The sequence below is a fragment of the Neopsephotus bourkii genome, unplaced genomic scaffold, assembly GCF_033783945.1.
Source record: "Neopsephotus bourkii isolate Nb327-2 ecotype Australia unplaced genomic scaffold, CSIRO-AGI_Nbou_v1 NB_941, whole genome shotgun sequence".
Classification (NCBI taxonomy): Eukaryota; Metazoa; Chordata; class Aves; order Psittaciformes; family Psittacidae; genus Neopsephotus; species Neopsephotus bourkii.
The window spans coordinates 473,646-499,938 of NW_026901435.1; the positions used below are offsets into that span (position 1 = coordinate 473,646).

Below are 26,293 nucleotides of genomic sequence, written 5' to 3' on the forward strand. Positions count from 1 at the left end.
CTAGACCTCTTGGGAGAGGGTGAGTAATATTTTTGATTTCTAACACTTTTGGATGTTAAGACTCCTTATAAAAAACTCCAGCTTTCTGGAGTTGAGTAACTGTGATCTCTTTCCCTCTTCCCGTTACTTTTCCTGTTTAATCTTCATTATATGGTTGCATATAGATAATCTGGCTGCACTTTCCGGTGTTACCTCTGAGCCACAGATTTCAGATCCATTTGCCCCAGAGCCTACTGCAACTACTGCTGCAACTACTGATACTACAACTACTTCAGCTGCTGCTGCTACAACTACAACTATTACTGCTGCCACTGCTGAAGTGGATCTCTTTGGAGGTTAGTTCGGTTGTAATAGTGCTCTGCACCAGCTCATAAGGTAGATTAAGCTATGATGGGTTTAGCTATTATAAATAAGGCCTCTAATTTAATTAACGATACCAGAGGTGCCTGTGTTGGATGCTGGTGCAAATGTAAACTGTCCAACTGCCTCTTTGTTTGCTGTGCTTTTAGCTATTAGCCTCCTCTGCATATATATAGAAATAGAAAACTGTGTACACTTAACACTGAGTAACCTTATGGTTGAATAACTAAGAACATTATTTTCAGGTCCACACTGGGGTAAGCAGATATTCTTTCCACATTATTCAATAAATATGCACTGTACTATAATTCCTGGGGAAAAGCAATTGTGCTTTCATATTTGAAGAGGATGGATGTGGCAGCTTCCTGCCCCTTCATTACATGCCATGCTTGAGCTGTATTGAGTTTCTTTTGGATCTTACTTGTGAATACAGTATTGAGCTAGCTAAAATTACTGTATTTCAGCATTTTTGAATCTGGGTTTTATTTCACATGGTATTGACAGTAAATTAAAGCAGCAATGAACTTGTACTAAGTGCCAACTATACAACTAATGTAGAAGAAACAGTCTTATAGTTCAGTTAGGCTCTTTCAGTCTCTAATGTTAGCTGCTAACCTCATAATTAAGAATGACTGTCCCCCTGTATGTCATCGTTTTTTTTGTTGCTCTCATACAGCAGGAGGCTTCTCAACAGCATGTCAGAAATTACCTTTTATTTTTAACATTATACCAGCCCAGGTTAATGGAGAAATATTCTGATTTACAAGCTATTAACATATTTAAGATCACCCAACCACCATATTTTTCTAGTTTTCTCTTCCTCTGATGCATACTTTCAGTATGACAGTGCACCTAAGGAATTAGTAATTTACTTGTTATCAGAAGTGAATTCCAGTATGTTCTATGTGGGTTTATTCGTCGCTTCTACTGACAGGAGTGCTGGATAGGTCTGATACATAAACACTTTGTCTGCAAAGGTGTTTCCTGAAGACATAAAGTTCCCAGTTGGAAGACTTTTTAGGACTGACTTCAACAGACAGCTCCAAGTTATCCCCAATAAAACTGCCGAGAAGCTGTAAGAAAGGAGTACAACTGCTACCTGCTCCTTCACCCCTCCTTTTACAAAGATGGGTACTAGTCCAAGTGCCTCAGGATCAGACAGTTCAGAAGCAATTTTAAAACAATTGTGGGCAGTGGTTCCAGACACTACTAGGAGCAAGAAGAGAGTCTGATGCTGGTTACTTGCAGAAGCCAAAGCCCGTGCTCATTAACACCCCTGTAGGTGCACAGCATGTGAAACTTCTGGTATGTAGACATCGGGGTCAAGCCAGTCTTGGATACAGCACTTTCAAATTGCATTATTAATTTAGCATCGATATTGGACTTAAAAACCCCTAAATGATACTTAAATGGCTATAAATCACTGTAAACTCACAACAGGATAAGAAAAACACCAACTCTTTCCTATTTTTACAGTAGTACAGCAGCAAGATGCATTCTTCTTTTTTTCGACTTTTTTTACTATTCTGTGCTTGGAAAATGGCTACTGCCAAATCACGTGTCTACTCCCATGTTCATAAAGTGGCAAAGAGAGTAACAAAAAGCTGGATGCTTTTAGTTTCTAGAGATTTAACTGATCATTAGATTTCTTAGTGGCACATATTAAGAAGCGGAGTTGCCTTCATTCTCCAATGTGGAAAGAATTTTACTTTTGCAGTATCCAGACTTTCGTGACTTGATCTCTTAATTTAAAGAGAACGTATTTTGTTGCTGAAATACTATAAATCTCTGATGGATTGTATATTAGAAGAATGCTGACTTTTTCCTGGAACACATCAGACAAAACAAGGTTTTCTTATTTACAATAGCAGGAAATCTCTGGTTCTCAAGGAGAAAAATTTCTAAACACACTCAGTAGCAAAGGTACTTTTGCAGTGCCTTCAAGACACCCACAGATCAGACCCTTTTAAGACCCTGGAGTCCATATTGAACTTGCATTGCTCTACTCATGTTTTAGTGTTGGGGTTTTCTGTTTTGGTGTTTTTTTGGGGGGCGTGTTTTTTTTTGTTTTGGTGGGTGTTTTTTGTTTGTTTCTTTGGGATTTTTTGTGTGTTCCCCTGAAGGTTGTTCTTGTAGTGATGTTCCATACATTCCTTGTTACTTTAAGACTACAATGCAAGAACTGGTAAGTTTGGAGCATTTACGAACGCTCTCTAGCTTTTGTGGTGCCAGGAATGCTTACACTCAATAAGTAGGTGTTTGACCTTTGAGGTCTGCTACAGAAAGTCTTCAAGGTCATGTTAACTTTTTGTAGCTTGCCAGTTAGTTGCTTTCCATGGTTCCTTATGGTGAAGTGTGGTAGGGGAAGGTACAGGAGCACTGATCTCAGGAGAAAGAATGTAGAGTCTTCAGGGAGTGGCTGGGTAAGGCAAAGAAGCTGAAAGCTGCAGGAGACAGGGAGCCAAACTGATGGAAGAAGCAGAAGAGGAGACTCTGCAGGAATGACTGTTGATTTACTCTCTTGCTCTGTATCGCTGATACTTTAGCTGATAGGAGGCTGCATGCTCCTTATGGCTGGGCTTTGTTTTTTAAGAGGAAAAGCAGCTTTGCATTTTGTATTCATTTCTACCATGGTCTTGGAATGCAGAGAAAGAAATGCAGCATTGATCCAGCATAGGTTTTTTTTGAAGAATTTAATCTGATTAATGGGCAAGCTTTCAGTTACCTGGGCCAGCTTGAAGAATTCCTTATCTTGTTTCTGATAAACAAGAGAAGGCCGTTTTCAGATTCCAGCTGGAATCATTCCTGAGGGAGAAATGTAAAGGTAGACGAAAGGCAAAATATCTTGAAATGCTGTATCTCAATAACAGATTTGGACACGGTGTTTTTAGATGCTAGTAATGCATGTTCTTATTAAGTTATATTGTTTTGTATGATTACTCTGTATACAGTTCAAATAAGTCATGACAGACACTGTGAAAATGTCAGTTATTAAGCATTCACATGAGATGAGTAGTAGGCAGAAGAACTGTGGTTTCCCTGTAAAGAAACTAAGTGCAAAGCAATTTCAGACTTTTTGGCATTAAAGGGCTAATGAATGTCACTTATGCTGGAACATGCTGGTATAGCAAACTAGTGCTTTTTTAAAGAAACATACTAAATCCCGTAATTCTTATCATTCCTTCCTAGCTCTGAGCCTAGTGGAATATTTCATGTTAACTTAGGTTCTCCATGTCAAAAATAATGGAAGGTGTCCGAAGAGGAAAAACCTGTGGAAAAAGAAGAAAGTTCTTTTCACCTGTGCACTTTAGTTCTGTGATCTTTTCTACACTTGTGCCTTCCATAGGGTTGTTTCACATGTTGTGTAATACATGAAATGATTATAAGTCAGCTGTATCATCCCTTACAGTGCTGGATATGCAAATGCAGTGTTACTATGCTGATATGAAGGAACACAAAAGAAACAGTCCTTGTTTTTGCTAGTTTATGTTGTTGAGGGGTTTGGGGTTTTTTTTATTTGGAGTTATTTTATTTGGCTAATAAAATATGCAGTACGTAATTGTATCCATTTCTGCATATGATCCTAGATTTTAGCAGAGGGCAACTGTTCAGGTACAGCACAGATTTTTGAAAGGCTTCAAAGAACTCAATAGGCATTAACTTAAAAACCAACCAACCAACCAAATCAAACCAAACCCCAAAATAACCCAAATCCCCCAAACCAAAAAGCAAACAAAAAACCTAAAACCAAGCAACAAACAAGCAAACAACATGCTCTTGGTTCCAACTGTGAGTTGTAGGGTCACCTTTTCAGGTTGGTTTGTCTCTATGCTCATACAGATTTCTTGAACTTCTCAGAGCAAGTAATACTTAAAAATCTCCTTTAGATTCCATATTGAATTTGGGTGCTTATTCTACCTGCAATTAAACCCAAGTATATGCTGCTAAAGAAAATGATAATGCTTGGCATTATCATACCAAGTGGTATCATGCATGATTTATTCAAAAGTGGCAATAAATAATAAAGCTGGTGCCAAGCTTGCTGTTCACTTCTATCTATGGGCTGGAAGGCATTTGTGCCCACCCTAATCTATGGCTTGTTGCACGTGGAACTTCAGTAGTCTCCGTATGGACAGAAATAGGTGTTACTCTGAGGCCAAATTGGTCACAACATAGGACTAGTGAATAACTCTATGTGTTCTGAAATTGCACTTTATATGAACTCTGGAGTCTATCATACTGGGAAATGGTTGCACGTGTTATTGACGAACTTCTGTGCTGTTAGCCTACAAACTGTGCTCTTTTGAAAGAGCCCAGGGTGACCCTCCCTCTGAAAGCTGCCTCTGTGGAGAAAAACCCAACATGTGGCCATATTCATAGTGTATTCACATGTAGTACAATTCAAAACTCTTCAGCCCGGTTCTGTGTCAAATTTCTTCTGTGTGGTTATGCCAGTGTCTGGTGTACATACAGTACAATACTGTGATGTTTGACAAATCATGGGGGGGGGCGTTAATTATTTGTTTTACTTGGACAACTGCCATCCAGTTTTGTTGTTGACCGCTGTTATGTGAAAAATAGAATTATATTTGAAATGGCTTATTAGCAGGCCTTTTTTGCTATTAACTCATTTTAATTCTATTGTACAAGACTAATTGGCTTCCGTCTCTTCTGTTGAAGTTTCAGTGCATGTTCTTTTGAGCTTTTTAGATTAGCTGCCACAAACTTGTTTTTAAAATGGTTTGTTTTCATTTTAAAATGACACTCAAGTTAAAGCATGTTAAGCTTTTTCCTGTACTAGTTTGACGGTGCAATTGCAGTATTCCCCAACAGTTGGGTTTTTTTTTTTGTTGTTGTTATTTATTTGGTTTTATTTTAACTTGCTAACTTTGTAGCAGTAGAAAAATGGCCTTTATGAGCATCTTGAAGTATTTAATCTTAGTTGTGCAGTCTTTTTGTGAAGAATTGCTTGCCTGTGGGGATAGTCCAAATGGCACTGCCCATTAGGACTACTTCATGGAAGTAAGAGCTACAGATGGTGGTCTAAGCCGAGGAATAATGCTGTAAAAGTTCAGAGCATTAAGTTTAAACATACCACTTAGTAAGTGGCAAACAAAATAACTGTCGAAGAAAACTCATAAGCAAGAAATTCCAAAACCCCGAAGCGGTTGTTTTCCCTAACTTGACTGGTTGGCCTAGAGGCGATTCTACAAGAAGGAGAGACAGCTATTGCTGCCCAGCAGTTAAAATGAGCATTCTTAATCTGACAGAAACAAGCTAAGTAAATATAATCTATGCATCAGGTTATGGCTTCAGAAACACTGAATTGGAATACTCTTAAGAAACAAGTAAGTTCAATTTCTCAGGTGTTGCATGCCTGACTTGGCTCAAAAACTAGAAATAGTAGATGCAAATCTTTGCCAATGTAATGGGATTTTTATTTGTTACAGTGCTTAAGTTTGCAAAGCACTATGCAAGCGAATTCACATTTGCAGACAAATCACAGGTATTACAGGCTTTGAGCATACAAGTTTTTAATACCTTTATTAACATCAACTTACTACCATATCTTTGCTCTTTCTTCATTAGACAGTTTTGGGTAGTACATGAGCATGCTGCTCTGAACCCTTATACAATGAGAATAATGCCTTTTACACTTACTGTATTTCCTGTTGGCAACCCAAGAAGCTCCTTCTTCAAACCCTATCTAGAACCTGCTCGCGTGGGGCTGGGGGAGAGACAAAGCGTATTGCGCTGCATGACTTGTCTTGCTGTCAGAGTTAACAACATTCATGTTGTATAAGGGGATCTACCTGTGCCATTTAACTTGGTTCTTTTACTATATTTTTCTTCTCTTTATCCTTTTTCCTTTTGATTTCTGTTCTTAAACTGCACCCAAGATGCCTTTGCAGCTTCTCCTGGGGAAGCCCCTGCAGCAGCTGAAGGGGCAGCAGCACCAGCTACCCCAACCCCTGTAGCAGCAGCTCTTGATGCATGTTCAGGAAATGGTGGGTTTTATGTCATTAGACGGTCTCTTGTTTTGCTGGTTTTTTTTGTTTGTTCAAACTACATGGCAGTGTGTTTTTCTGAAATCTTCTTAGTGTTTGCAATTGGTCAAAACAAACCTTAGGCTGAAAAGCATGCTTGACAAAACTGCCTGTTTTCAAGTCTCAGTAACTTTGTGATTATTTGGTAATGATAATAAACAATTCTGTCAGTGCTAAGTTTTGTAAGCAGTAACCTGCTAATCTGGATGTTCTTTTGTCATATTTCTGTCTTTTACTTTTGGCCTTGTCAAACAGCCTTTGACAGTTCTCCCCTTTACTAAATAAACTGCTCAGCCTTTCAGATGGTCTTTATTTTGGAAAAACATAAGTAACGTGTCTGGATAAGTAAACTAGATGTTAGAGTGACTTCCTCTGTGTTTGTGTTTGCAGTATGTGCATTGCCTGTAGTTGCTTTGTTCTTGACTTCCTGCCTCACTGATCCTAAGTATGCATACACATATATTTCCCCTCTCCTTTTTACAAGACCCCTTTGCCCCATCCGAAGGTAGTGCAGAGGCTGCTCCTGAGCTGGACCTCTTTGCTATGAAGCCAACAGAGACTGCTGTTCCTGTAGTTACCCCTACAACTAGTGCAGCCACTCCAGTTCCTGCAACAACTCCTTCTCCAGCTGCTGCTGTTGCTGCTGCTGCTACTGCTACTACAGCTACTGCCACTACCACTACCGCCACCACCTCTGCTCCCGCCACCACCTCTGCTCCTCCTGCTCTAGATATCTTTGGTGGTAATTTTGTTTTTAACTCTTTGATTCTGGTGGATTGATCTGTCAAGAGTACAAAACAAACAAATCCATGTTGCATGCATGCTGTGTGCTAGGCTTTCTAACCAGAGAGCCTGTTAACTTCAAATACAATGTGCAAAACTTGAAAGTTCTGCTTTCAGTTCCACCTTTCAAAAATGAGTTAAATATGTGTTATGTTCTTGGCCTTAGATTTATTTGAGTCTGCTCCTGACGTACCTGCAGCACCTAAACCAGATGCTACTCCTAGCATAGATCTCTTTGGTACAGGTAAAGAGCGAGTTTTTCCAATGCTCCGTTGCTTTGATGCTGTGCAATAATGTAAACTGTCTTGAATGATACTTACTTCTCCTTGTTTTTTCTTGCATTTCTGGAAGATGCTTTTTCATCTCCACCACATGGAGCTTCTCCTGTGCCTGAGAGTTCTCTTACTGCTGATCTCTTATCTGGTGAGTGCTTTTTTTCACAGGCCATCCTACAGACTTCCTGGGTTTGGTTGTTTTTTTTTTCTCCCAAAAGTAAAGAAAAAAAAGGGGAAAAAAATAATGAAAACAGCCCAACCCAAACTTCTTGCCAATTTACGTCTTTAAGCCAATATACTAAGTTGCGGGTTTGATGCTTTGGTCACAAGATGTACAGTTGCTGAAGATGCAAACCATGAAGTGGCTGCCACTGAAGCTGAGTGAGTAATGTGGTTGTTGAGAGAATAAATCTGCCTCTAAGCATAACGGAATTCTTAATAGGCGATGCTTTCTGTAAAGTACTGTGGTTTTCAGTCGCCGTGTGAGAAATGTAACCCTTTCTATTTGCAGTTCTGAAGACTGTTACCTGAATTTACCAACCCTGTGGTTCTAGCTGGTGGAGCCCATGTGGCTTTGGAATATTTAGCTATCATTGTTGCCTTGCTGATACTAAATATTATTTATCCTGTGCTTACTGCAGTGGATGCATTTGCAGCCCCCTCTCCTCTACCCACTGCCTCTCCAGCAAAGGTGGATTCTTCAGGTGTGATTGACCTATTTGGTGGTGGGTATTTTTCTTTCCTCACCACTTCAGAGTTGAATCACTTCATTTCAATTACCTTTGCGCTTTGCTAATGCTTCAAGTTTCTTCTTCTCACAGCTTTTCTGTGTAGCAATATGGCTAAGAATGGCACGTCCACTTCTTCGTATTGCACAATAATGAACTGCAAATAAGCTGTCATTCATTCACTGTGGTCATTCTGTTGGCATGACACTTGCCGTTCTCTTTTCACCCAGTGCATGTATGGCTCTTCCTCAGAAATCCAATGAAAGTCTGTTGTGCTCTTTTTCTTTTTTGGAACTCTCCATATCACACCGTTTTCTCTCAGTTCTGTTTCTCAAAACAGCTGAAGTTTTGAGCGTGACTTGTTTCAAACTGTGTATCTGGATCACAGGATTTTTGCTGGATTTGACAAGGTGGAAATTAGGATGAGCAAAACCAATTTTAGGAGCATTGTGGAACAGGAATGTTGCTTAAAAGTAGTGAATTTTCAAACATAAGTGAAATATTCCTCTAAAAAGACTTACTGTGAGTTAGTAGGTTCTGGCTGGAATTATTCCCAGCTCTCATCTGATGCATTCATCTCCAAAGGGCTTAACTCTCTCGACTAGGAATGCTGTGGTTTGTATAGGTTTTCTGAGAAGAGGCCCAACTAAAAGAAAAGTGATTTCTTTCTACTACTGGTTTGTTGCACCTCCTTTTTTCCACCTGAACTTCGCACCCATCGCACTGGTCTGCATTAAAGATGGCCAAGCACTTTCATTTTCTTCTTCTGATGAATGAAGCGGTTATCTTTTTGTCATCTTTTGTGGGCAATAAATGACTAATTGATGGCTTTAATATTGAACTCTACCTTTTCTTGATGCTTTCTGGAATTCCCTTTAGATGCTTTTGGAAGTAGTGCTTCTGAACCCCAGCCCGCAACCCAGGCTGCTTCTAGTTCCTCAGCTTCTGCAGACCTACTTGCTGGTAATAAAGAACTTCTAAAAACTTGTTATTTTAAGGCAAAACTAAGAAATGGTCATTGAAATTGTTTATATTCCTGGGTGTAAGTGTATTCCTGCAGTGGAATAAAATACTTGTTCACAAGATTTCCTAGTACTTTAGGTGCCTTAAAACAAAACCAGTGTTTTATAATGGAGGCACTATACTGAAGTGCAAGTTAACTTCCTAGATTATCTTCTTCCCATGTTCTTCATTTTCCTGCCTCTTGCACAAACCTTATTTTTTCTGTACTGGTCACTGAACAGGAGTGTATACATAAAGTTTCTTAGGCTGACTGTAGCAGTACTTAAGCAGTATTGCAGGCTATGCTGCTGTTCCTTACTGCTAATTCATCTTAATTTCTTGGTTGATTTAAATGAGGCAGGTTATACACTTAAATGGTAGGAGCTTGAATGAATAATTTAGTAGTAGTCTTGCATTTAGCGAGGAAGAGTGGGGTGATGAGAGAGCTTTTCTGAGTACAAGGGCATAGAAGCGATAGAGACGCTCTATTTATACAGGGTAAGATGAGGTCTCTGCTAGTGCTGGATGTGGGATCCCTGTCACACCCTATTTCAAAGGTTGAATAACTGTGTCATCGTAGTCTGCATCCTACAGATAGCTTCAGCAGAACTCTGTACTGTTCTCCAAAATTCATGCTATATCATGTATCTTAGTGGCTCTAGTGATGATGCTGAACAGTTGTGACTCCACCCCATGCCAGTTTAAAGTTTGTAGAGAGCAAGAGGAAGATACAGGTAGGTGTTTGCACACTGAAGCCAGCTCAGAAGAGGATACATTTTCTACTACCTGCTCTAATTGTGGCTGTTGCCCAGTTGTGCTGCAGGTAGGTAGAAGTAGTCTAGATAATAATAATAATAATGTATGTGTCCATGCTCTGTCAGTTCCAGTGCTGGCAAGCCAGCTGCTTAAAGTGGCACATAATGCATAAATGCATGTTAAAGCTTTAGTACAGGCAACTTCAGGATTTTAAGGTGGAAGACCACTTTTTTTTAAACATTGGTTCAACAGTCTATGGATAGCTTAAGGCTGGAGATAGGGCTTTAAGTAGTAGGTTCTGAAAGATACCAGTCGTTTGCAGTTTTATGTTACTGGTTCTGTTTCAAAGCTGTTATTGGGCAGCAGCTCATCCTGCTTATGCAAACATTGCATTATAAAATATCTTGTCTTTATCCATAACTAACCTTAAATTCCAGTGGGAATTATGTTCCAGATGGCTTAAACTTCATCAGTGTGCTCTCTGAATCTGATGAATCACATTAAATCAAAACCAAAATTATAAAGAGGATGTAATAAGTCTAAATATGTAAGCAGGCTTGAAGCAGTTGGGGTGAATAGATGATTTAAAGGCAAAAATTGTTTTTGCTTTGAATATGCATTCACAAGGGCTCCAAGAAGGTTTTAATCTTTTTTTGTTTTGGCAGATAGAGTCTGTAAACATCACAGCATATTGCTAAACATTTGTTCACCCTAGATAATGGCAGATGTATAGCCTGCAGTGTAATCCAGTTTTAAATGTAAGAGTGTCCAGAATTCATATGGTGGCTAAAGGCATGTCCTTCATGGTTTATGAGTGTTTGGTTGCACTAAGTGTTTATATGCAAATGGTATGAGCATACTTACTGTGCATCGTTGTCTTAAGTGTTCTGCTGTCAAGTTTCTAGTCTCTTCTTGGCTCACTTAACAAATATGGTAGGGTCTTTTTCATGCTTTTCTAAGCCTCTCAGCAGACAAGACTAGAACTATGCTGATAAATACATAAATACATGCTGATAAATTCCCTTCTAGATACTTGTATCCAGTTAAACTGTGTGCATGTGTATCCCAGTACATACCGTAATAGCATGTCCTTACAAGAAATAGTACTTGAATGTGTAAGCAAAACCAAAGTCAAACTCAGGCAGCTCAGGATGTCCAGACAACACATGTAACTTGGTTGCTACTGTTTATGCAGACTCACTCTGGGTCTTGTGCAAGCCCCAGACAACTAGGAACTTAATCTGTTAAAGCATTTTTATGGCTTCTGTGCCTGATGTTGCTGTTAAGTTGCACAAAGCTAAAACCTGTGGAATTAAGATCATTCAGAAAATTGGAAGGGAAACGGGAAGGATCTAACTGAGCATGGGATCTTTAGATGACTCCAGTGCTTTAGGAATTGCTGCAGTCAGCTGCCTTTGTCATCCCTGCATCTTGTCAGCCTGCTTCTGGTCTGATTCATCAGAGATTTATTACATTTTTGGTGATAGTTGAATGCATGGAGCTTTGACTTGGGACAGGTCATAGAATCATAGAATAGAATCATAGAGTAGTTTGGGTTGGAAAGGACCTTAAGATCATCAAGTTCCAACCCCCTTGCCATGGGCAGGGACACCTCGCACTAAACCATGGCACCCAAGGCTCTGTCCAACCTGGCCTTGAACACTGCCAGGGATGGAGCATTCACAACCTCCATGGGCAACCCATTCCAGTGCCTCACCACCCTCACAGTAAATAATTTCTTCCTTATATCCAATCTAAACTTCCCCTGTTTAACTTTTAACCCATTACCCCTTGTCCTATCACTACAGTCTAATGAAGAGTCCCCCCCCTTCAGTTACTAGAAGGTGACGGTCTAGGACAGATACTTCCAAATGAGTAAACGTTCAAGCTTCTATATATAGGTAGAAATGATTAGCTGGACAAATAAGGACTGTAAGGCAGGACATTCCCTGAAATAAACTGAAGGCAGTGGTAGAGCACTGGCTTGTCACTGGCTTCTGTTCAGCTATGGCAAAATAATGCTTCCTACAGTGACCTAGGGGAAAAATAATACAGCCTGCAGGTTGTTCAGAATGTTTTTTGCTATATTTCTGTAGTCACAGTTGGAGCACTGAACTCAGATCTGATCTGCACAGGCAGATGGGTTAAAAACAAGACCAAGAGACTGAAGGTGTAGTACAGAGGTCTCAGATGTGACTGTCAAGAAGAGATTGAATAAGAGGAGTGTCTTAGAACTACAGAGAATTGAGATGACTGTCAAGAAGAGATATTGAATAAGAGGAGTGTCTTAGAACTACAGAGAATTGAGAAAGTGTCATATATCTGTTTTCATGTCTTTGCATATGTAATCATTTTCCAGAGTTTGTAGATAATATAAATAAGCTTTAGTTGCAAGGGAGATCAAATTATATGGAGGCCAAGTGAGGGATTTTGAGAACAGTCATGAGTTGGGTTTATTTATTTAAATATAGGGTTTATAATATATACATTAACCTTAATCATGGGGATTCTCCAGCCTACAAGCAGTTCACTTGTGGATGCTGTTGATCTTGCTTTGGTGTGGGGGGGGTAGGGTAGCGCAGGAGGCACTAGCTTGAAGACACCTTTATAAGGGAGACCAGAATATTTTAAGATGGTAAGAGAGGCTAAACTGGATTAGGAAGACAGTTTCTTCTGAATTACTGTTACAGTGGTTGATGGATGATCATAGGCTTTTCTCAAGTTAGTCCTCTTTTTATCTTTTTCCTGAACTAATTCTTGATTGTTGCGTTCTGCCTGTGTAGTTACTTATCTAGAATGATAGTGTGTAGTACTGGAAGAATTGTGTCCTCTGCTTGATTGGCCAGGCTCTGCAGAAGTCTAAATAACAAACATTAGAGTTTTTATTGGTGACTGATATAATTTTAGATTCCCTGGGTCATACCTGACATACCAAGTATGCTTGTGTACTACTGAGTTATTTACACTGGTCTAGTAAGAGCTGTCTCTATTCTACTGCCTTTTATAGATCAATTTTTTTGGTGGTTTTTTTTTTTGTTGGTTTGTTTGTTTTGGGGTTTTCTTTGTTAAACATAGACCAATAACTGACTCTAATGCCCGTACCTCTTTTACGTGTTTTTTTCAAGGCTTTGGAGGTTCTTTTATTGCTCCCTCTCCGTCACCATCCCCAGTTACTCCAGCTCAAACCAGCTTACTACAGCCTAACTTTGATGCAGCTTTTGGGTCAACAGCTCCAACGACTGGCAGTTCGTTTGATGCATCAGGTGAGCCACAGGGTTTCTTCCTGTGAATTTTCTAATGTGTTTTATGTTAGATTAATTCATGACACCATATTTAGGCTCTGAGTACAAGAAATATCAGTAATTTCTTTGTTCCTTCTCTACTGGAAGAACTCAGGGTGATGTTTAGGTTGGTGTGCACTCAAGAGCTCTCTGTACCTATTTTCTATTCTCCTACATCAGTAAAAAACACACTAGTGTGAACACCCTTGCATGTGCCTGATTGCATGAATCAGGAATTACACAAGGAAAACACTGTTCTATAAATCAAGTATATAGGCAAGTCATCTTGCTGCTGCTGCTGAAGCTGTTCTTGAGCTTGCATGGCACCTGAGTGTACACAAAATACAGAGACTGGGGTTGTGTTCTTCGCCTGACTATAAGCTTAAACTGTCATCACTGCTATCGTTTTGTTTGCATCTCTTCCATTCTATATTTTCCATGCTGGGTCCTTGCTACAAACTTTAAATTGGTGAGTTCTGCAACTGTATAAGAAAAAATAGTTGAAGTAGTACTGCTGCTTGGTTATTTGGTTGCTTGCCAGTGCACATACTACCCCTTTGTGTCAACTTAACATTAGCATGTACCTCAAATATGGATCAGAAGACAGAATGCTGGCATGAGATGTACCAGATGGTTTTACTTCATGTGATCTAAAAAACGAACTTCTGAGTTTTATGACTGGACTAACGACTGTCAGTGTGGATGGTTCTGGTTCCTTCTGATCTAATAAGATGTTAGTAGGTTTTCCTGATTCCCTGCTGCTTGTGAGTGAATAGTAACATCTTGAGACTTTCAATCCTGTTACCCTAAGATGTCAAGGTATAAGACTGCCTTTACCACAGTAATTCTGACTGGTGTTTGCTGCAAGATGTGAATTTTAAAATCATTTTTGATTAATATTGCTTGACAAATGCGTGTACATCTAACGTCTTTCTAAGGGTGTCTGTGAGAAAAGTACTGTCGTGTGGAAGTGGTGCTGTATGTACACGGATTCAGCTCTCCAATGAATGTCCTTTTAGGCATGCCCTTCCATATTAAATTCTTATTGGTATAGCTCTTTCAGGATTACTGACATTTGGTGTCTAGTAAAACAACATGCATGCCCTTGTTGGCATTAATTGTAATGTCAGACGATGTTTTGGTAAGACTTGTGATGTGGTTGTCTGTGATAGATTTGTCAGATCAACAGCGAAATGGCAGGTAGTGTTTTCCTTACCAGAGATGCTGTTCTAACCTGTTTTTCTTTCACTTTCAGTGTTTGATGGCTTAGGTGATCTTCTTATGCCAACTATGGTTCCTTCTGGTCAATCTATAGCACCTTCAGCCCCAGCAACAGTCACTGCTTCAGCAGCAAACAAAGGCCTTGGAAGCGATCTCGATTCGTCTCTTGCAAACCTAGTAGGCAGTAAGTGACAAATTTTAGTTTTGAGTGGGGTGGCATGCAACTGTGTTACTTTTCCATGGGGCCAAATACCCTCCGGTATTCCTGGTGAGATCAGGAAAGCTATAGACAGGAATAAGGCCTGATTCAGATAGCTTTTAGTCTGGGTTCGTAACTTGTTGCTCTTTCTGCCCAGGACCTCAGTCAAATATTGGGATCTATTCAGTAGGTATGTTTTGTAGCAAGTGAATGTCCAGTGTATATTCAAAGGCACGTCAGATTTTTAATGGATGTGCCCTCTGGAAAGCAGAAGGATGGAAAGGTGAAAATTGTCTACAGCATCTTGAAAGCACTGTGCAAAATAAGCAGAAAAGCTGGTGGACACATAGCTGATTTTCTGCTTAATGAGAGGAGGAGTAGCAGTGGGGTGAGGTGTGCACAGCAGCCAGCAGCAGACCTTCTCTCAGCAAGTGAACTTTCCAAAACATGTTCTTGAAATACTAACCTAGAATATGTTCTTTTTCCTGTAGTAGGAAAAGGGCTAAAGACTTTATAACAAGAGATCAGTAGTCGCAGCCCTCCAAAAAGCCTAACAGGCCATGCCTAGGCTAAGGTATAATACTACTAAAGTCATACTTTGGAGGATTGTATAAATGGAATACTCTGTCAGTATATGTAAATGTACCCCAGCAAAGACCTAGCTGATCTTGTGATGCCTACTTTTCTGTTAAGTACATAGGGAAACCACCATGCTTGGAAGTCAGCAGGACTCTTAATCACTTGAAACCTTTTCTTCAAGACATTTGGTATATCCAAGTTTGGCGGGGAAATAAAATTTAGCAGTTTGTGACTTACAGGACTTATACTGGTCATGTGAGAAAAGCATTCTTTAAAACTTAGCTTAAAACTTCTTCCAAAGAGTAATTAAGGAAACTACTTGGAGTTCCCATGTACATGACAGCAGATAAATCAGTGCAAAACTTCCAGGTGACATTGAGATTTACATGTATGTTTCTATATGTATGAGGAACAGAAACTACTGCTCTTATTCATGGTAGATAGTTCAGTGATTTTAAATAACTTTGCATTTTGTAGACCTAAATTTCTTGTTACTTTGGTTTGCTTATGGAGCAAAAATCCTTGCTAAAGTATAAGGCATCTGCAGTGTTGCTAAGAAGTTTGTCTTAAAGAAGGGGTACTTGTGGCCAGTCTTCCAATGCTGTCTAAATGAAGACAGCCAAAACGTTATTATTCTGTATAAGCCCATGTGCAATGAAACATGAGCTGTTACTTTGACATGCTTTAATTTACTAAACAAATGACTTTTTTTTTTTTTTCCCCCAATCTTTCTTACAATTTTCAGATCTTGGAATTTCTGGCACCACTTCAAAAAAGTAAGTTCAACTTTAAAAAAGCAAAACAAGCAAACAAAACCACCACCACCAAACTTTTCAACTCTGCTGTATAGTCTTACATCTATTTTCATGTTTGTTAAGAATCAATGAATTCATTATGTAACCCCTGCCCCCTCCCAAAAATCAGTTCACAAAATTCTGGAAAAAGCATTCTGTTCTATACAGGTTCACTCAATAATTAAGGTTAAATGTTCCTGACATAGCTTTTAATCTTGCTGGCTTTAATCTGAGCCTTAATTATTTTTTAAACGTGTATTACTGTCTTCATATTGGATATCTGGTTTCCAAACAACTTAAGATGAACAAATAGTCCAGATAATAAATTGTACAGCTTCCCTCAGTAATAGACTAATGTGTAATAGTTTTGTTCATTTTTTTGCAGACACTGGATGTGCTTATCATGTAGGCATTGGAATACTTGTAAAATAGAAAAAAAGTTTATTCCATGCAGTGAAAATCATCCTTTTGCAAAAAGAAATATTTACAGAATTGCATTTATTTTTTTATATATTTTCTTAGTCTAATTTCTTACTTTTGTGCTGAGTCTTCTTCTGTATGCAACACCAGTTTATGATGCATGTTCTTCAGAAAGTTTTGTGCCTCTATGGAGATGATAGGATGGATATATAGAATAGCAAGTAGAATCGCAACCCTGGACTTTAGCAGGGCAAACTTTGGCCTCTTCAAGCGATTGCTAGGGGAAATCCAGTGGGCTAGGCTGCTTGAAGGGAAAGGGGCCCAAGATAGTTGGTTGACGTTCAAGGACTGCTTTTTCCGAGCTCAAGATCGGAGCATCCCGACACGTAGGAAGTCGAGGAAGAGGGTCAGGAGACCTGCGTGGTTAAATAGGGAATTGCTCGGTATGCTCAAGTGGAAGAGGAGAGTTTACAGGTCATGGAAAGAAGGGCTGGCCACTTGGGAAGAATATAAGGCTGCTGCTAGAGGATGTAGGAAAGCTGCTAGGATGGCTAAGGCCTCCTTGGAATTAAAGCTGGCGAGAGGGGTCAAGGACAGCAGAAAGAGCTTTTTCAAATACATGGTAGGTAAAACTAACACCAGAGGCAATGTAGGCCCGCTGATGAACAGGACGGGTGCCCTGGTGACAGAAGATACAGAGATGGCAGAGTTACTGAATGACTTCTTTGTCTCTGTCTACTCTGCTGGAGGCAGTCCTGAAGAGCCCTGTACCGCTGAGACCCCGGATGAAGATAGGTCAACGGAGCGGTCTGCCTTAGTCGATGAGTAATGGGTTAAAGACCAGTTGAGCAATCTGGATATCCATAAATCCATGGGTCCAGATGGGATGCACCCGCGGGTGCTGAGGGAACTGGCTGAGGTCATTGCTAGACCGCTCTCCATCATCTTTACCAAGTCTTGGGAAACGGGAGAGGTGCCTGAGGACTGGAGGAAAGCAAATGTCACTCCTGTCTTCAAAAAGGGCAAGAAGGAGGACCCGGGTAACTATAGACCGGTTAGCCTCACCTCCGTTCCTGGGAAAGTGATGGAACACCTTATCCTTGGTGCCATCTTAAGGCATATCAAGGATAAGAGGGTTATGAGGGGCAGTCAACATGGCTTCACCAAGGGGAAGTCGTGCTTGACCAATCTTGTAGCCTTTTATGAGGAAATAACACGGTGGATGGATGATGGTAGAGCGGTGGATGTGGTCTACCTCGACTTCAGCAAAGCGCTTGACACTGTCTCCCACAGCATCCTTGCGGCTAAATTGAGGAAGTGTGGTCTGGATGATCGGGTAGTGAGGTGGACTGTGAACTGGCTGAAGGAGAGAAGCCAGAGAGTTGTAGTCTATGGGGCGGAGTCTAGTTGGAGGCCTGTATCTAGTGGAGTGCCTCAAGGGTCGGTACTGGGACCAGTATTATTTAATATATTCATTAACGATTTAGATGAGGGAATTGAGTGTACTATCAGCAAGTTTGCTGATGACACTAAGCTGGGAGGGGTGGCCGACACGCCAGAAGGCTGTGCTGCCATCCAGAGGGACCTGGACAGGCTGGAGAGCTGGGCGGGGAATAACTTGATGAAATATAACAAGGGAAAGTGTAGAGTCCTGCATCTGGGCAGGAACAACCCCAGGTTCCAGTATAGGCTGGGGAACGACCTGTTAGAGAGCAGTGTAGGGGAGAGGGACCTGGGGGTCCTGGTGGACGACAGGGTGACCATGAGCCGACACTGTGCCCTTGTGGCCAAGAAGGCCAGTGGCATCCTGGGGTGTATTAGAAGGGGGGTGGTTAGTAGGTCGAGAGAGGTCCTCCTTCCCCTCTACTCTGCCCTGGTGAGACCTCATCTGGAATATTGTGTCCAGTTCTGGGCCCCTCAGTTTAAAAAGGACAGGGACCTGCTGGAGAGAGTCCAGCGCAGGGCAACTAAGATGATTAAGGGAGTGGAGCATCTCCCTTATGAGGAAAGACTGAGGGAGCTGGGTCTCTACAGTTTGGAGAAGAGGAGATTGAGGGGTGACCTTATTAGTGTATATAAATATATAAAGGGGGAGTGTCACGAGGATGGAGCCAGGCTCTTCTCAGTGGCAAACAATGAAAGGACAAGGGGTAATGGATACAAATTGGAGCACAAGAGGTTCCACTTAAACCTGAGAAGAAACTTCTTCTCAGTGAGGGTGACGGAACACTGGAACGGGCTGCCCAGGGGGGTTGTGGAATCTCCTTCTTTGGAGACATTCAAGACCCGCCTGGACACGTTCCTGTGTAACCTTATCTAGGTGTTCCTGCTCCGGCAGGGGGATTGGACTAGATGATCTTTTGAGGTCCCTTCCAATCTCTAACCTACTGTGATACTGTGATACTGTGATATGTATAAGCACATAATGAGGTTTATCCCCAAAACTTATCTTCCTACGTCATTCAAATGGTGTATCATATTCTGGATAGAGCAGCCTCTAACAAAATCTGGTTTTGCAACAGCCCTTTTATTCTATGAATGATTTGTTTCTTTTGTATCTATCAACTTTTTTCAGAATTGAATACTTTCCTCCTTCAGCTGTCAGAGCAAGATTTCCAGCAATGAAATGACCTTTCAAAGTCTTCTAGCAGGCAGCTGTATTGCCTGGCACCAGTAGAATAGGCAGTAGCAGTCCCTCTTCCAACTTTGCAAGGGTATATGCAATAATATGTTACCTTCAGTCAATACTAAGTAAAACTTCTCTTTAATTCTCACCACAAAGGCCATAACCATTTTACTGACTTCAGTATAGAGTGTACGGGTGTGTACTGCTAACAACCCTTGAAATAGAGTGGCACTAAAAATGTAGCATCTTTCTGTTAATAACTGCATACACCATAAACTAATGTTAATGTATGCCACAACCAGTTTTCATTTTCACTGTGGAGGTATGCAAGTAATAGCTCTGTCTCTCTCCCTCTCTATTAGGGGAGACCTCCAGTGGAACGCTGGAGAGAAAAAGTTAACAGGAGGAGCCAACTGGCAGCCAAAAGTAGCACCTGCAACATGGTCAACTGGTGGTGTCCCAAGTGGTCCATTGGTAGGTGGTCAATCCATTGATACCACTGGTATTGAAACATCGGTTTTTAGGAGACTATGCAATCATATGCATAGGTACTACTCCTGTCTACTTCAGCTAAAGAGTTTGCTTCTGTATAAATTATATGATTGCTTCAAGTCACATTTTTTAACACCAGATTTACACTGGCATAAATAAATCATTGAGTCGAGGTCAACAAAAAATACCCTGACATATGTATCAAGATGTTACACTAATGAAGTTACTCTACATAAACACAATACCTGTGGACATTTCCAAGTGTCCTCTTGTGACACTTGTGTGAGGTTAGCTGTACAGGTCTTGCCAGCACCAGGCTCAGGTCGATTGCCCAAAAGACAATGGTATTGGCCCAAAGTTGAACTACTGGAAAGAAAGAAGATAAATAGGTTTTTCCCAAGCTTTCCTGAATTAAGTAGTTGAAAAGACCACACAGTATTCAGATCAGGTATTGATGCTGGGTTAGAAATGGGTAACTTATTTAGCAGAGTAAAGCAGTCTGTTGGAAAAGTTTGCCCTGTAAAATGTATTAGGACACACTAACTTTGAGAGAAGAGGGTTGAATTGAGCTAAAAATCTAAATTTGGCATAAGAGCAACTTGTCATGAGTAAGTTACAAGAGTAATCCAAAGAGCAGTCATACCTCATCACATCAAAGTTACACAGGGTGTTAAACAACCTCCATTTGAAAAAAGTTGGGTTGGGAAGGAAAGGACTGACAAGGGGGAGCATGATCAGTTCAGTTCCCTGCTTTCACAGCCAGATGTTAATGTTGCTCTAAGCATGTTCCAGTTGGTTCCCTAACCTTATGGAAGAAACAAAAAATTCCCTGAACTTGGTATTTCATTGAATGTAATAGTTGTAACATCAACTTTTTTTCTTAATAGAAAGGCTGGGCAATACTGTACAGTGTAAGTGATTTATTTTGTTTTTTAATCTCTTATTGTACTTACTAAACATGATACTAACAGCATCTTACCTGTGCTACAGTTATTACTGTTGATTTAAAACTCGCTGGAAGTTACCTAATACAGCTGCTCTTGGAGTGTCTGCCCAGCAGATAATTCTCAGGCAGTGTTTTTAATATGGTAGTAGTGATTAACCATTTCTGTGCTGTAAGCTTGAATATAATGTCTTCAAACTGTCTTTGCTTTGCTTGAATGTGCACTATCAGATGACTTGTACTACCCAAGATTTCTAACTTCTGTAACATCAGCCTGATCTTGTAATGGGTTTACCATCTGATAAATAATGATTCTTTCTTGAAAGCTGGATGGTTTTGATAGAGTTTCATAAAACATGGGTGTAACTATAGTGGTTATTTCACTTAGCTTTACAATCTGTTTAAACTTTTACTAAAATACAGTGCTACAAGTGCTGTAGTGTGTTGGCTATCAGTTTTGAAACTGCAGTGCTTTCTTACACTATGTAGAAGGAGGAGGAAAGTATATACTTTCCTGGGCCTAATTTGAGTTGTATTCAGTAAATGGAGTCTCTTCATGATGAGAATGGAGTCTGTCACCCACGCTTTCTTCTGAAGAAGCAATCTGAGCATCAGCATAAGTAGGACTCATTCAACTTTTTCATTCTTTGAAGCATTGTGGTTTTGAGGTTAGGTATTATCTCCTGCATAACAGCCTTACTGTCCAGATCAGCTCTGAGAATGCTGGAGGCTCCGTGCAGTTTCCAGATGGTTGGTGTGACTGAGATTCTTGCTTTTTTAAATTGTTTAAAAACATTTTTTAGACAGGAGCCGTGCCTCCAGGAAGCGCTGTTCCTGCCGCAGGAGGTACTCCACCTGTCCCACAGCCAGGAGCCGCATTTGGGATGGTGAGTCTCTTTTGTTATGCTGTTCTTCTTTCTCCACCCAGAACCATACTCACACTGCACTTATCCACAGCCCCCAGCAGGTGCAGGCGTACCCATGATGCCCCAGCAGCCAGTTATGTACGGGCAGCCTATGATGAGGCCACCATTTGGAGCTGCCACTGGCCCTGGCGTACAGGTATGTGTTACTGTTAGATGAATATTGATTGCTCTCCTTTTCTTTAGAAGCTCGCTTGTGTAAAAGCATCATCTCAGCTCAGTTCTAACTATAGGTCTGGAAATTAAATTTCTTATGGTATGAGCTGCCTGACTTGCAATAGATCACATGAACTGTGCTGACTTTTTTTATTTGTCTGTTCTCTTGTATGAGACAAGTGGAAGAGGTTTCCTACAGCTAACTACATCTAGATCTGGTTTGGGGTGTTATCTCAAGAAAAACTCAAAGCTGATGGGCATTCTTATTCTGTTCAGATCTGGTAAAAGTTTACTAGAGCTGTACTCAGCATCTTCCCTTCCAGCCAAAAAGATTCCTCAGAAAACTGTCCTTTGGCTTATGTACATACAACTTTATCTGTTTCAGGCTGGTAGCTTGCTGGTCTTCTGTCAATACATAACAAATACATTCAAGTATGAATTACCATAGAGCATGTAACATTGGAGCACTCAGGATGCATGCTTTCCACAGCAATGCACAAATTGAAGTACTGTGGAATAAAGTTTTTCTTCTAACTTACATTAGGGTGGAGGAATGCAAATGAATAATCTTAACTTTTAGTCACTCTATATTCTTTTGTAAGCAATCAACCTGTAGTGAGCCACACATTTTAAGTAAGGAACCACATCCCCATTGAAGTTTGTCTGGGTGTTCTGTATAGAAATGGGAAGAACTTGAAACTACTCTAAGTGAGAAGGTACTTGGTCTTGCTTTTCCTCCCATCTTAAACAGTCTCTGCACTTAGATTATCAAGAATAATACTATGGGAGATGCAAACATTTTTTCTCAGAGAAGGGTAGTCATTGAAGTGCCAGGGCTGCATACATGATACCTCCAGTGCCCTGACTAAGGCAGGGATGGGGAGGAGTAAGGACAGAACGGCATAATCATTTGGATCCCTAGTGAGAAGAGATGCATGGAACTTGAAAACCTGATACTTTCTGTGGAACAACTGATGATATTTGTACCTACCAGAGGAGGAACAGAGTATAGTATACTCATGTCTTGAGTACCCTTTTGACTCTTATTTACATTACCAATGTAGAACAACCTGTACTAAAATGCCAGTCATGGGGGTTTTCAGACATACCCTGCAGCATGCACTCTGCTTATTCTGCACTTGGTGTTTAACATCTAACAGTTGCTTAACTTCTGTCTGGGTTGATTATCCTAACACCATTCTGTCTTAGAGAGAGAGTGATTTGAAGCTATGCTAATTAGAATATGTAGTGTCTATACTCTTATCCATTAAACCAGACAAACACTGTTAACACTTTAGTAAGGCTGGACTCTAAACAATGCTGGAGCAAAATATCAACATGCTGAACTTGCAGAAAAATGAGGACTTTGTATGCTTGCAGTGTGCTTATGTGAGAACCAGCTGTATCTACCTAATGCTTCTGTATCCTTGTCTGCTTTGTTTTTTTCTGCCTCCTGGCTGATGTCCGTTAGCTTTCTCCAAGCCCAACTCCTGCTACTCAGAGTCCCAAGAAACCTCCAACAAAGGACCCATTAGCGGATCTTAACATCAAGGATTTCTTGTAAACCATAAGGTATTCTGTGACTGCCTGCCTAAGCATGTTATGCTGTGGTACATGTCTGGCACACAGATGTTGATTAGGCCAGTGGATTGAATATGACTGATAAAATTGTAGCAGCAGAGATAGGTAGAAACATGCACTATAATGTGCTGGTTTAAGCAGAAAACCGGATTCTCTGTCCACACTTTTAATTTTAGCCTGAAAGCTTGACTTTTGGCTAGATTTTTGCTTGTTTTTTTCCAAAAGTGATTGCCAGGCAATGTTATCTTCAATCTGTAACTTCCATTTTTACCTTGGTTCCTCCATGGGGTTTAGGTTTGGTTTTGTTGGGTTTTTTTGTTTGCTTGTTTCTTTCTTTCTTTTTCCTGAAATTAATACAGAAACAAATAGAATCATAACAGTGTGTAAATACTGGGGGCAAAGTAGTGCTGAATAGTCTTGTTCCAGTCTCGTGGGTGTGGAAATGGATTTGGTATCGTAGGTGTAAAGGGATCAAAAGAGGAAATACTTACATATCCTGCTTTACAATTTGTCAAGGTGCTACTATTCTGAATGGTAAGGTATGAGGTTGTGAGCAGTGCTGTGTAGAGCAACAGTGGGTAAGAACAGAAGAGTAAATAAAAAGAAAAAATGGAGGAGGAGTAAAAGAACAGTACTGCAGAAGGGAAGGAAAAATGGCAAAGCCATTACTGTGAGGGTTTTGGAGCAGGATGTGAAGATGGCCAAGTAAATAAATCAGATTGAACACTTAAACCAATGAAAATACAATAATGCAGAAGTAAGGTAGGTATTTTATATTTAAGACTAGAATAATATGTAAGTGAGGAGAGGACAATTGTTGCATATCTTTAAAGGTTTCTTCATAAGTCCCTTCTCTTTCTTCCTGTAGAACATTCAAATGTAGAATGTAGAACATTCAAAGCCATGTTCTAAGCCCACTCTGCACTTGAGTTAGCAGCAGTGGATGGGATCAGGCTGCTCTTGGCAAGCACCAGCCAGTCCCACTTCCCTCTTCCAAATTCTACCTCCAGGGGAGGTGTACCTGGTACTTGGTGGAGATGGCCTGGAGCAGCAATGCACATTCATTGCTAGGACTCACCGGTTCCAATGGGTTTATAGTAGGCAGATTCATAACTGCCTGTGGGAAGACTGCTGTTCATGGTAACAACTCCTTTGAAGTGTGAAGTGAGGAGAAGTTTTGGTGCTCTTTCTAGAATGTGCTTTATCTAACTTACTATATTGGTTTTCATCTAATATTTTCTATATTCACAGCTGCAGTTTTTCTGACTGGATGATAAAAACATGAGTTTGGAGTCTACAAGCGGATGCTCAGAGTTTCAAAGTGAGCCACCAATACCAAACCCAGCGCTTACTCAGACTTTCTCTTCCTCCTGAAACGTGTAGCACAGCTGTGAAAGTGAACATTAGGAATGTGTACTACCTTAGCTGTTATCCCTACTCTCTCAAAATTTGTGTACTTGGGTTATTTGTGTTTTACAATTTAAACAATGGATGTATGTTTCTGATGCCTTCTAGTGCTTTTCTGAACCTATCCCATGGGGGCAGATTATGCAGCTGTCGTTTGGTGAGCCATTTGGAGCGATGTCTGTGGTTTTTGAAGGTTTCAATGTATATAACTTTTTGAGGACACCTAAAATTTCCCTAGGACTCAATTTCTCCTTTATCTGTTACAAAGCGTAGTGCGATAATACCAGATAGTAAGGAAAATACTTATGAAATTGTGTGGAATACATTTCTTTTTTCCCAGTCACAGAAATCTCAATTGTCGTGGAAAAAATGTTTTATTTTTGTGGCACTGTATATGTTAAGATAATTAAAGTAATATAAAGGTAAACTTCCGTAACAAAATACTTTTTCAATGATTTACCAAGAATGAAAAAAAACATATCTGAAAGAATACCATATTTATTGCTGGTTTTATTTTTAAAATCTTTTATTTTAATTATTTAAGTTTTTGCATTTAAAATTGGCATATTTATCAGTTCTTGCTAAATGCACTGAAAATACATAAAGGGTCAATTTCTCTCCATGTAGTTGGAAAAAGCAACCATAGTTGTGCTGGCATGAAGGGATTTCAAATACGAGAGCACTCTTTGGTATATCTGTAGTCAAAACATTACAAGTGATGTTACTCATCTCTGTTTAGTTCTTATGTACATCTCTTAATTTAGTGCTTACCTGTGTACGCCTTAGGCTAGTGTTTTCTCCATTGCCCTGAATGCGCTGTGAGTAGCTTTTGTACTATTGGTGATTAGAGTTAATTCTGATCCAGAGATCCATGCCCTTTACTGTACATACTGTGTTTCTTTAATTTTTATTTGTTCTCATACTGTTCCTGCTGATGGCTTGGCGTAAGATCTTGACTCTTCAATGAGGTCACTGTTGATCAGTGTTACAAGTGGCTTGGCAGTTCTCTGTAAAAGCATATTGGGTTGGAAAGATATTCATCTAAAGTCTTTCAAATGAACTATTTAATCAATGTATGGTACCATTAAAAGTGGTTGTATCTGAATTTGCTGTAGGGATAACATACACTGTTATGGGAAAGTTCTATAAAAAGCTAATTTCAAAATGGCTCTTCTTTGTATTTCAGTTAAAAAAAAACCCACAAAAAAACTAAAACCCAACCCAACCAACCAAACCAACCCAACAAGAAACCCCAGTGCATGTGTGTCCTCTGAGATGCAATAAACACCTTGATCAAAGTAAATATCTTGTTGCCAGTTTTGTGATCATTGAGATGTGCTGATCACAATAATACACTTTGAGAGGGGAAAAATGCATATAGGGCTCAACACTGAGTCTGCTGCCTATGCTAATGACTTTTGCTGATCTTTAAGCATTGCAAGAGATAGCCATACAAAGCCAGACTGAGCATAAAGCCAGAAGTAAAGTGGGGAGAGGAAGAAAAGAATTCTTTACTTATAACATCGTAGGAGGCTTTGTTAGCGCTCTTTATCTCCTTAAACTGAAGTAAGATTGGACCTGTGAAAGTTTATAATACTGATCCTGATTTCTTTCCTGTGTTCCTATTCAAATAGCTTATTGAGAGGTAGCACAGCTACAATGCTACATGAACTGATTGTGCTGTAGTTCATTTTATGGCAGGATGAAAGGAGGCAAAAAC

At 40.1% G+C, this 26,293-nt stretch overlaps 1 protein-coding gene and 1 long non-coding RNA gene across 21 annotated transcripts in view; both read left to right on the plus strand.

Annotated features, from left to right (window-relative positions):
• Positions 1-25,876, plus strand: part of SNAP91 (synaptosome associated protein 91) — a 73,196-nt gene extending 47,320 nt beyond the window's left edge. For 4 of the 20 annotated variants that reach the window (XM_061358325.1, XM_061358326.1, XM_061358324.1 and 1 more), the window contains exons 14-30: positions 5-19; positions 165-335; positions 6,261-6,368; positions 6,892-7,149; positions 7,357-7,434; positions 7,542-7,613; positions 8,107-8,190; positions 9,073-9,156; positions 13,077-13,214; positions 14,488-14,637; positions 15,977-16,007; positions 19,434-19,545; positions 20,451-20,474; positions 21,310-21,393; positions 21,464-21,568; positions 23,057-23,157; positions 24,418-25,876. In XM_061358325.1, the coding sequence (XP_061214309.1) occupies positions 5-19; positions 165-335; positions 6,261-6,368; positions 6,892-7,149; positions 7,357-7,434; positions 7,542-7,613; positions 8,107-8,190; positions 9,073-9,156; positions 13,077-13,214; positions 14,488-14,637; positions 15,977-16,007; positions 19,434-19,545; positions 20,451-20,474; positions 21,310-21,393; positions 21,464-21,568; positions 23,057-23,149 (1,607 nt within the window). In that variant the 3' untranslated portion in view covers positions 23,150-23,157; positions 24,418-25,876. The remainder of the gene's footprint in view (positions 1-4; positions 20-164; positions 336-6,260; positions 6,369-6,891; positions 7,150-7,356; positions 7,435-7,541; positions 7,614-8,106; positions 8,191-9,072; positions 9,157-13,076; positions 13,215-14,487; positions 14,638-15,976; positions 16,008-19,433; positions 19,546-20,450; positions 20,475-21,309; positions 21,394-21,463; positions 21,569-23,056; positions 23,158-24,417) is intronic. The other 16 variants (XM_061358327.1, XM_061358332.1, XM_061358334.1 and 13 more) reach the window with 16 other exon arrangements.
• On the plus strand, positions 10,991-12,965 carry LOC133214907 (uncharacterized). Its single transcript, XR_009726263.1, has 3 exons — positions 10,991-11,468; positions 11,796-12,143; positions 12,201-12,965. It is a non-coding gene; the product is annotated as an uncharacterized LOC133214907 (long non-coding RNA).
• Positions 25,877-26,293: the final 417 nt, after the last annotated feature.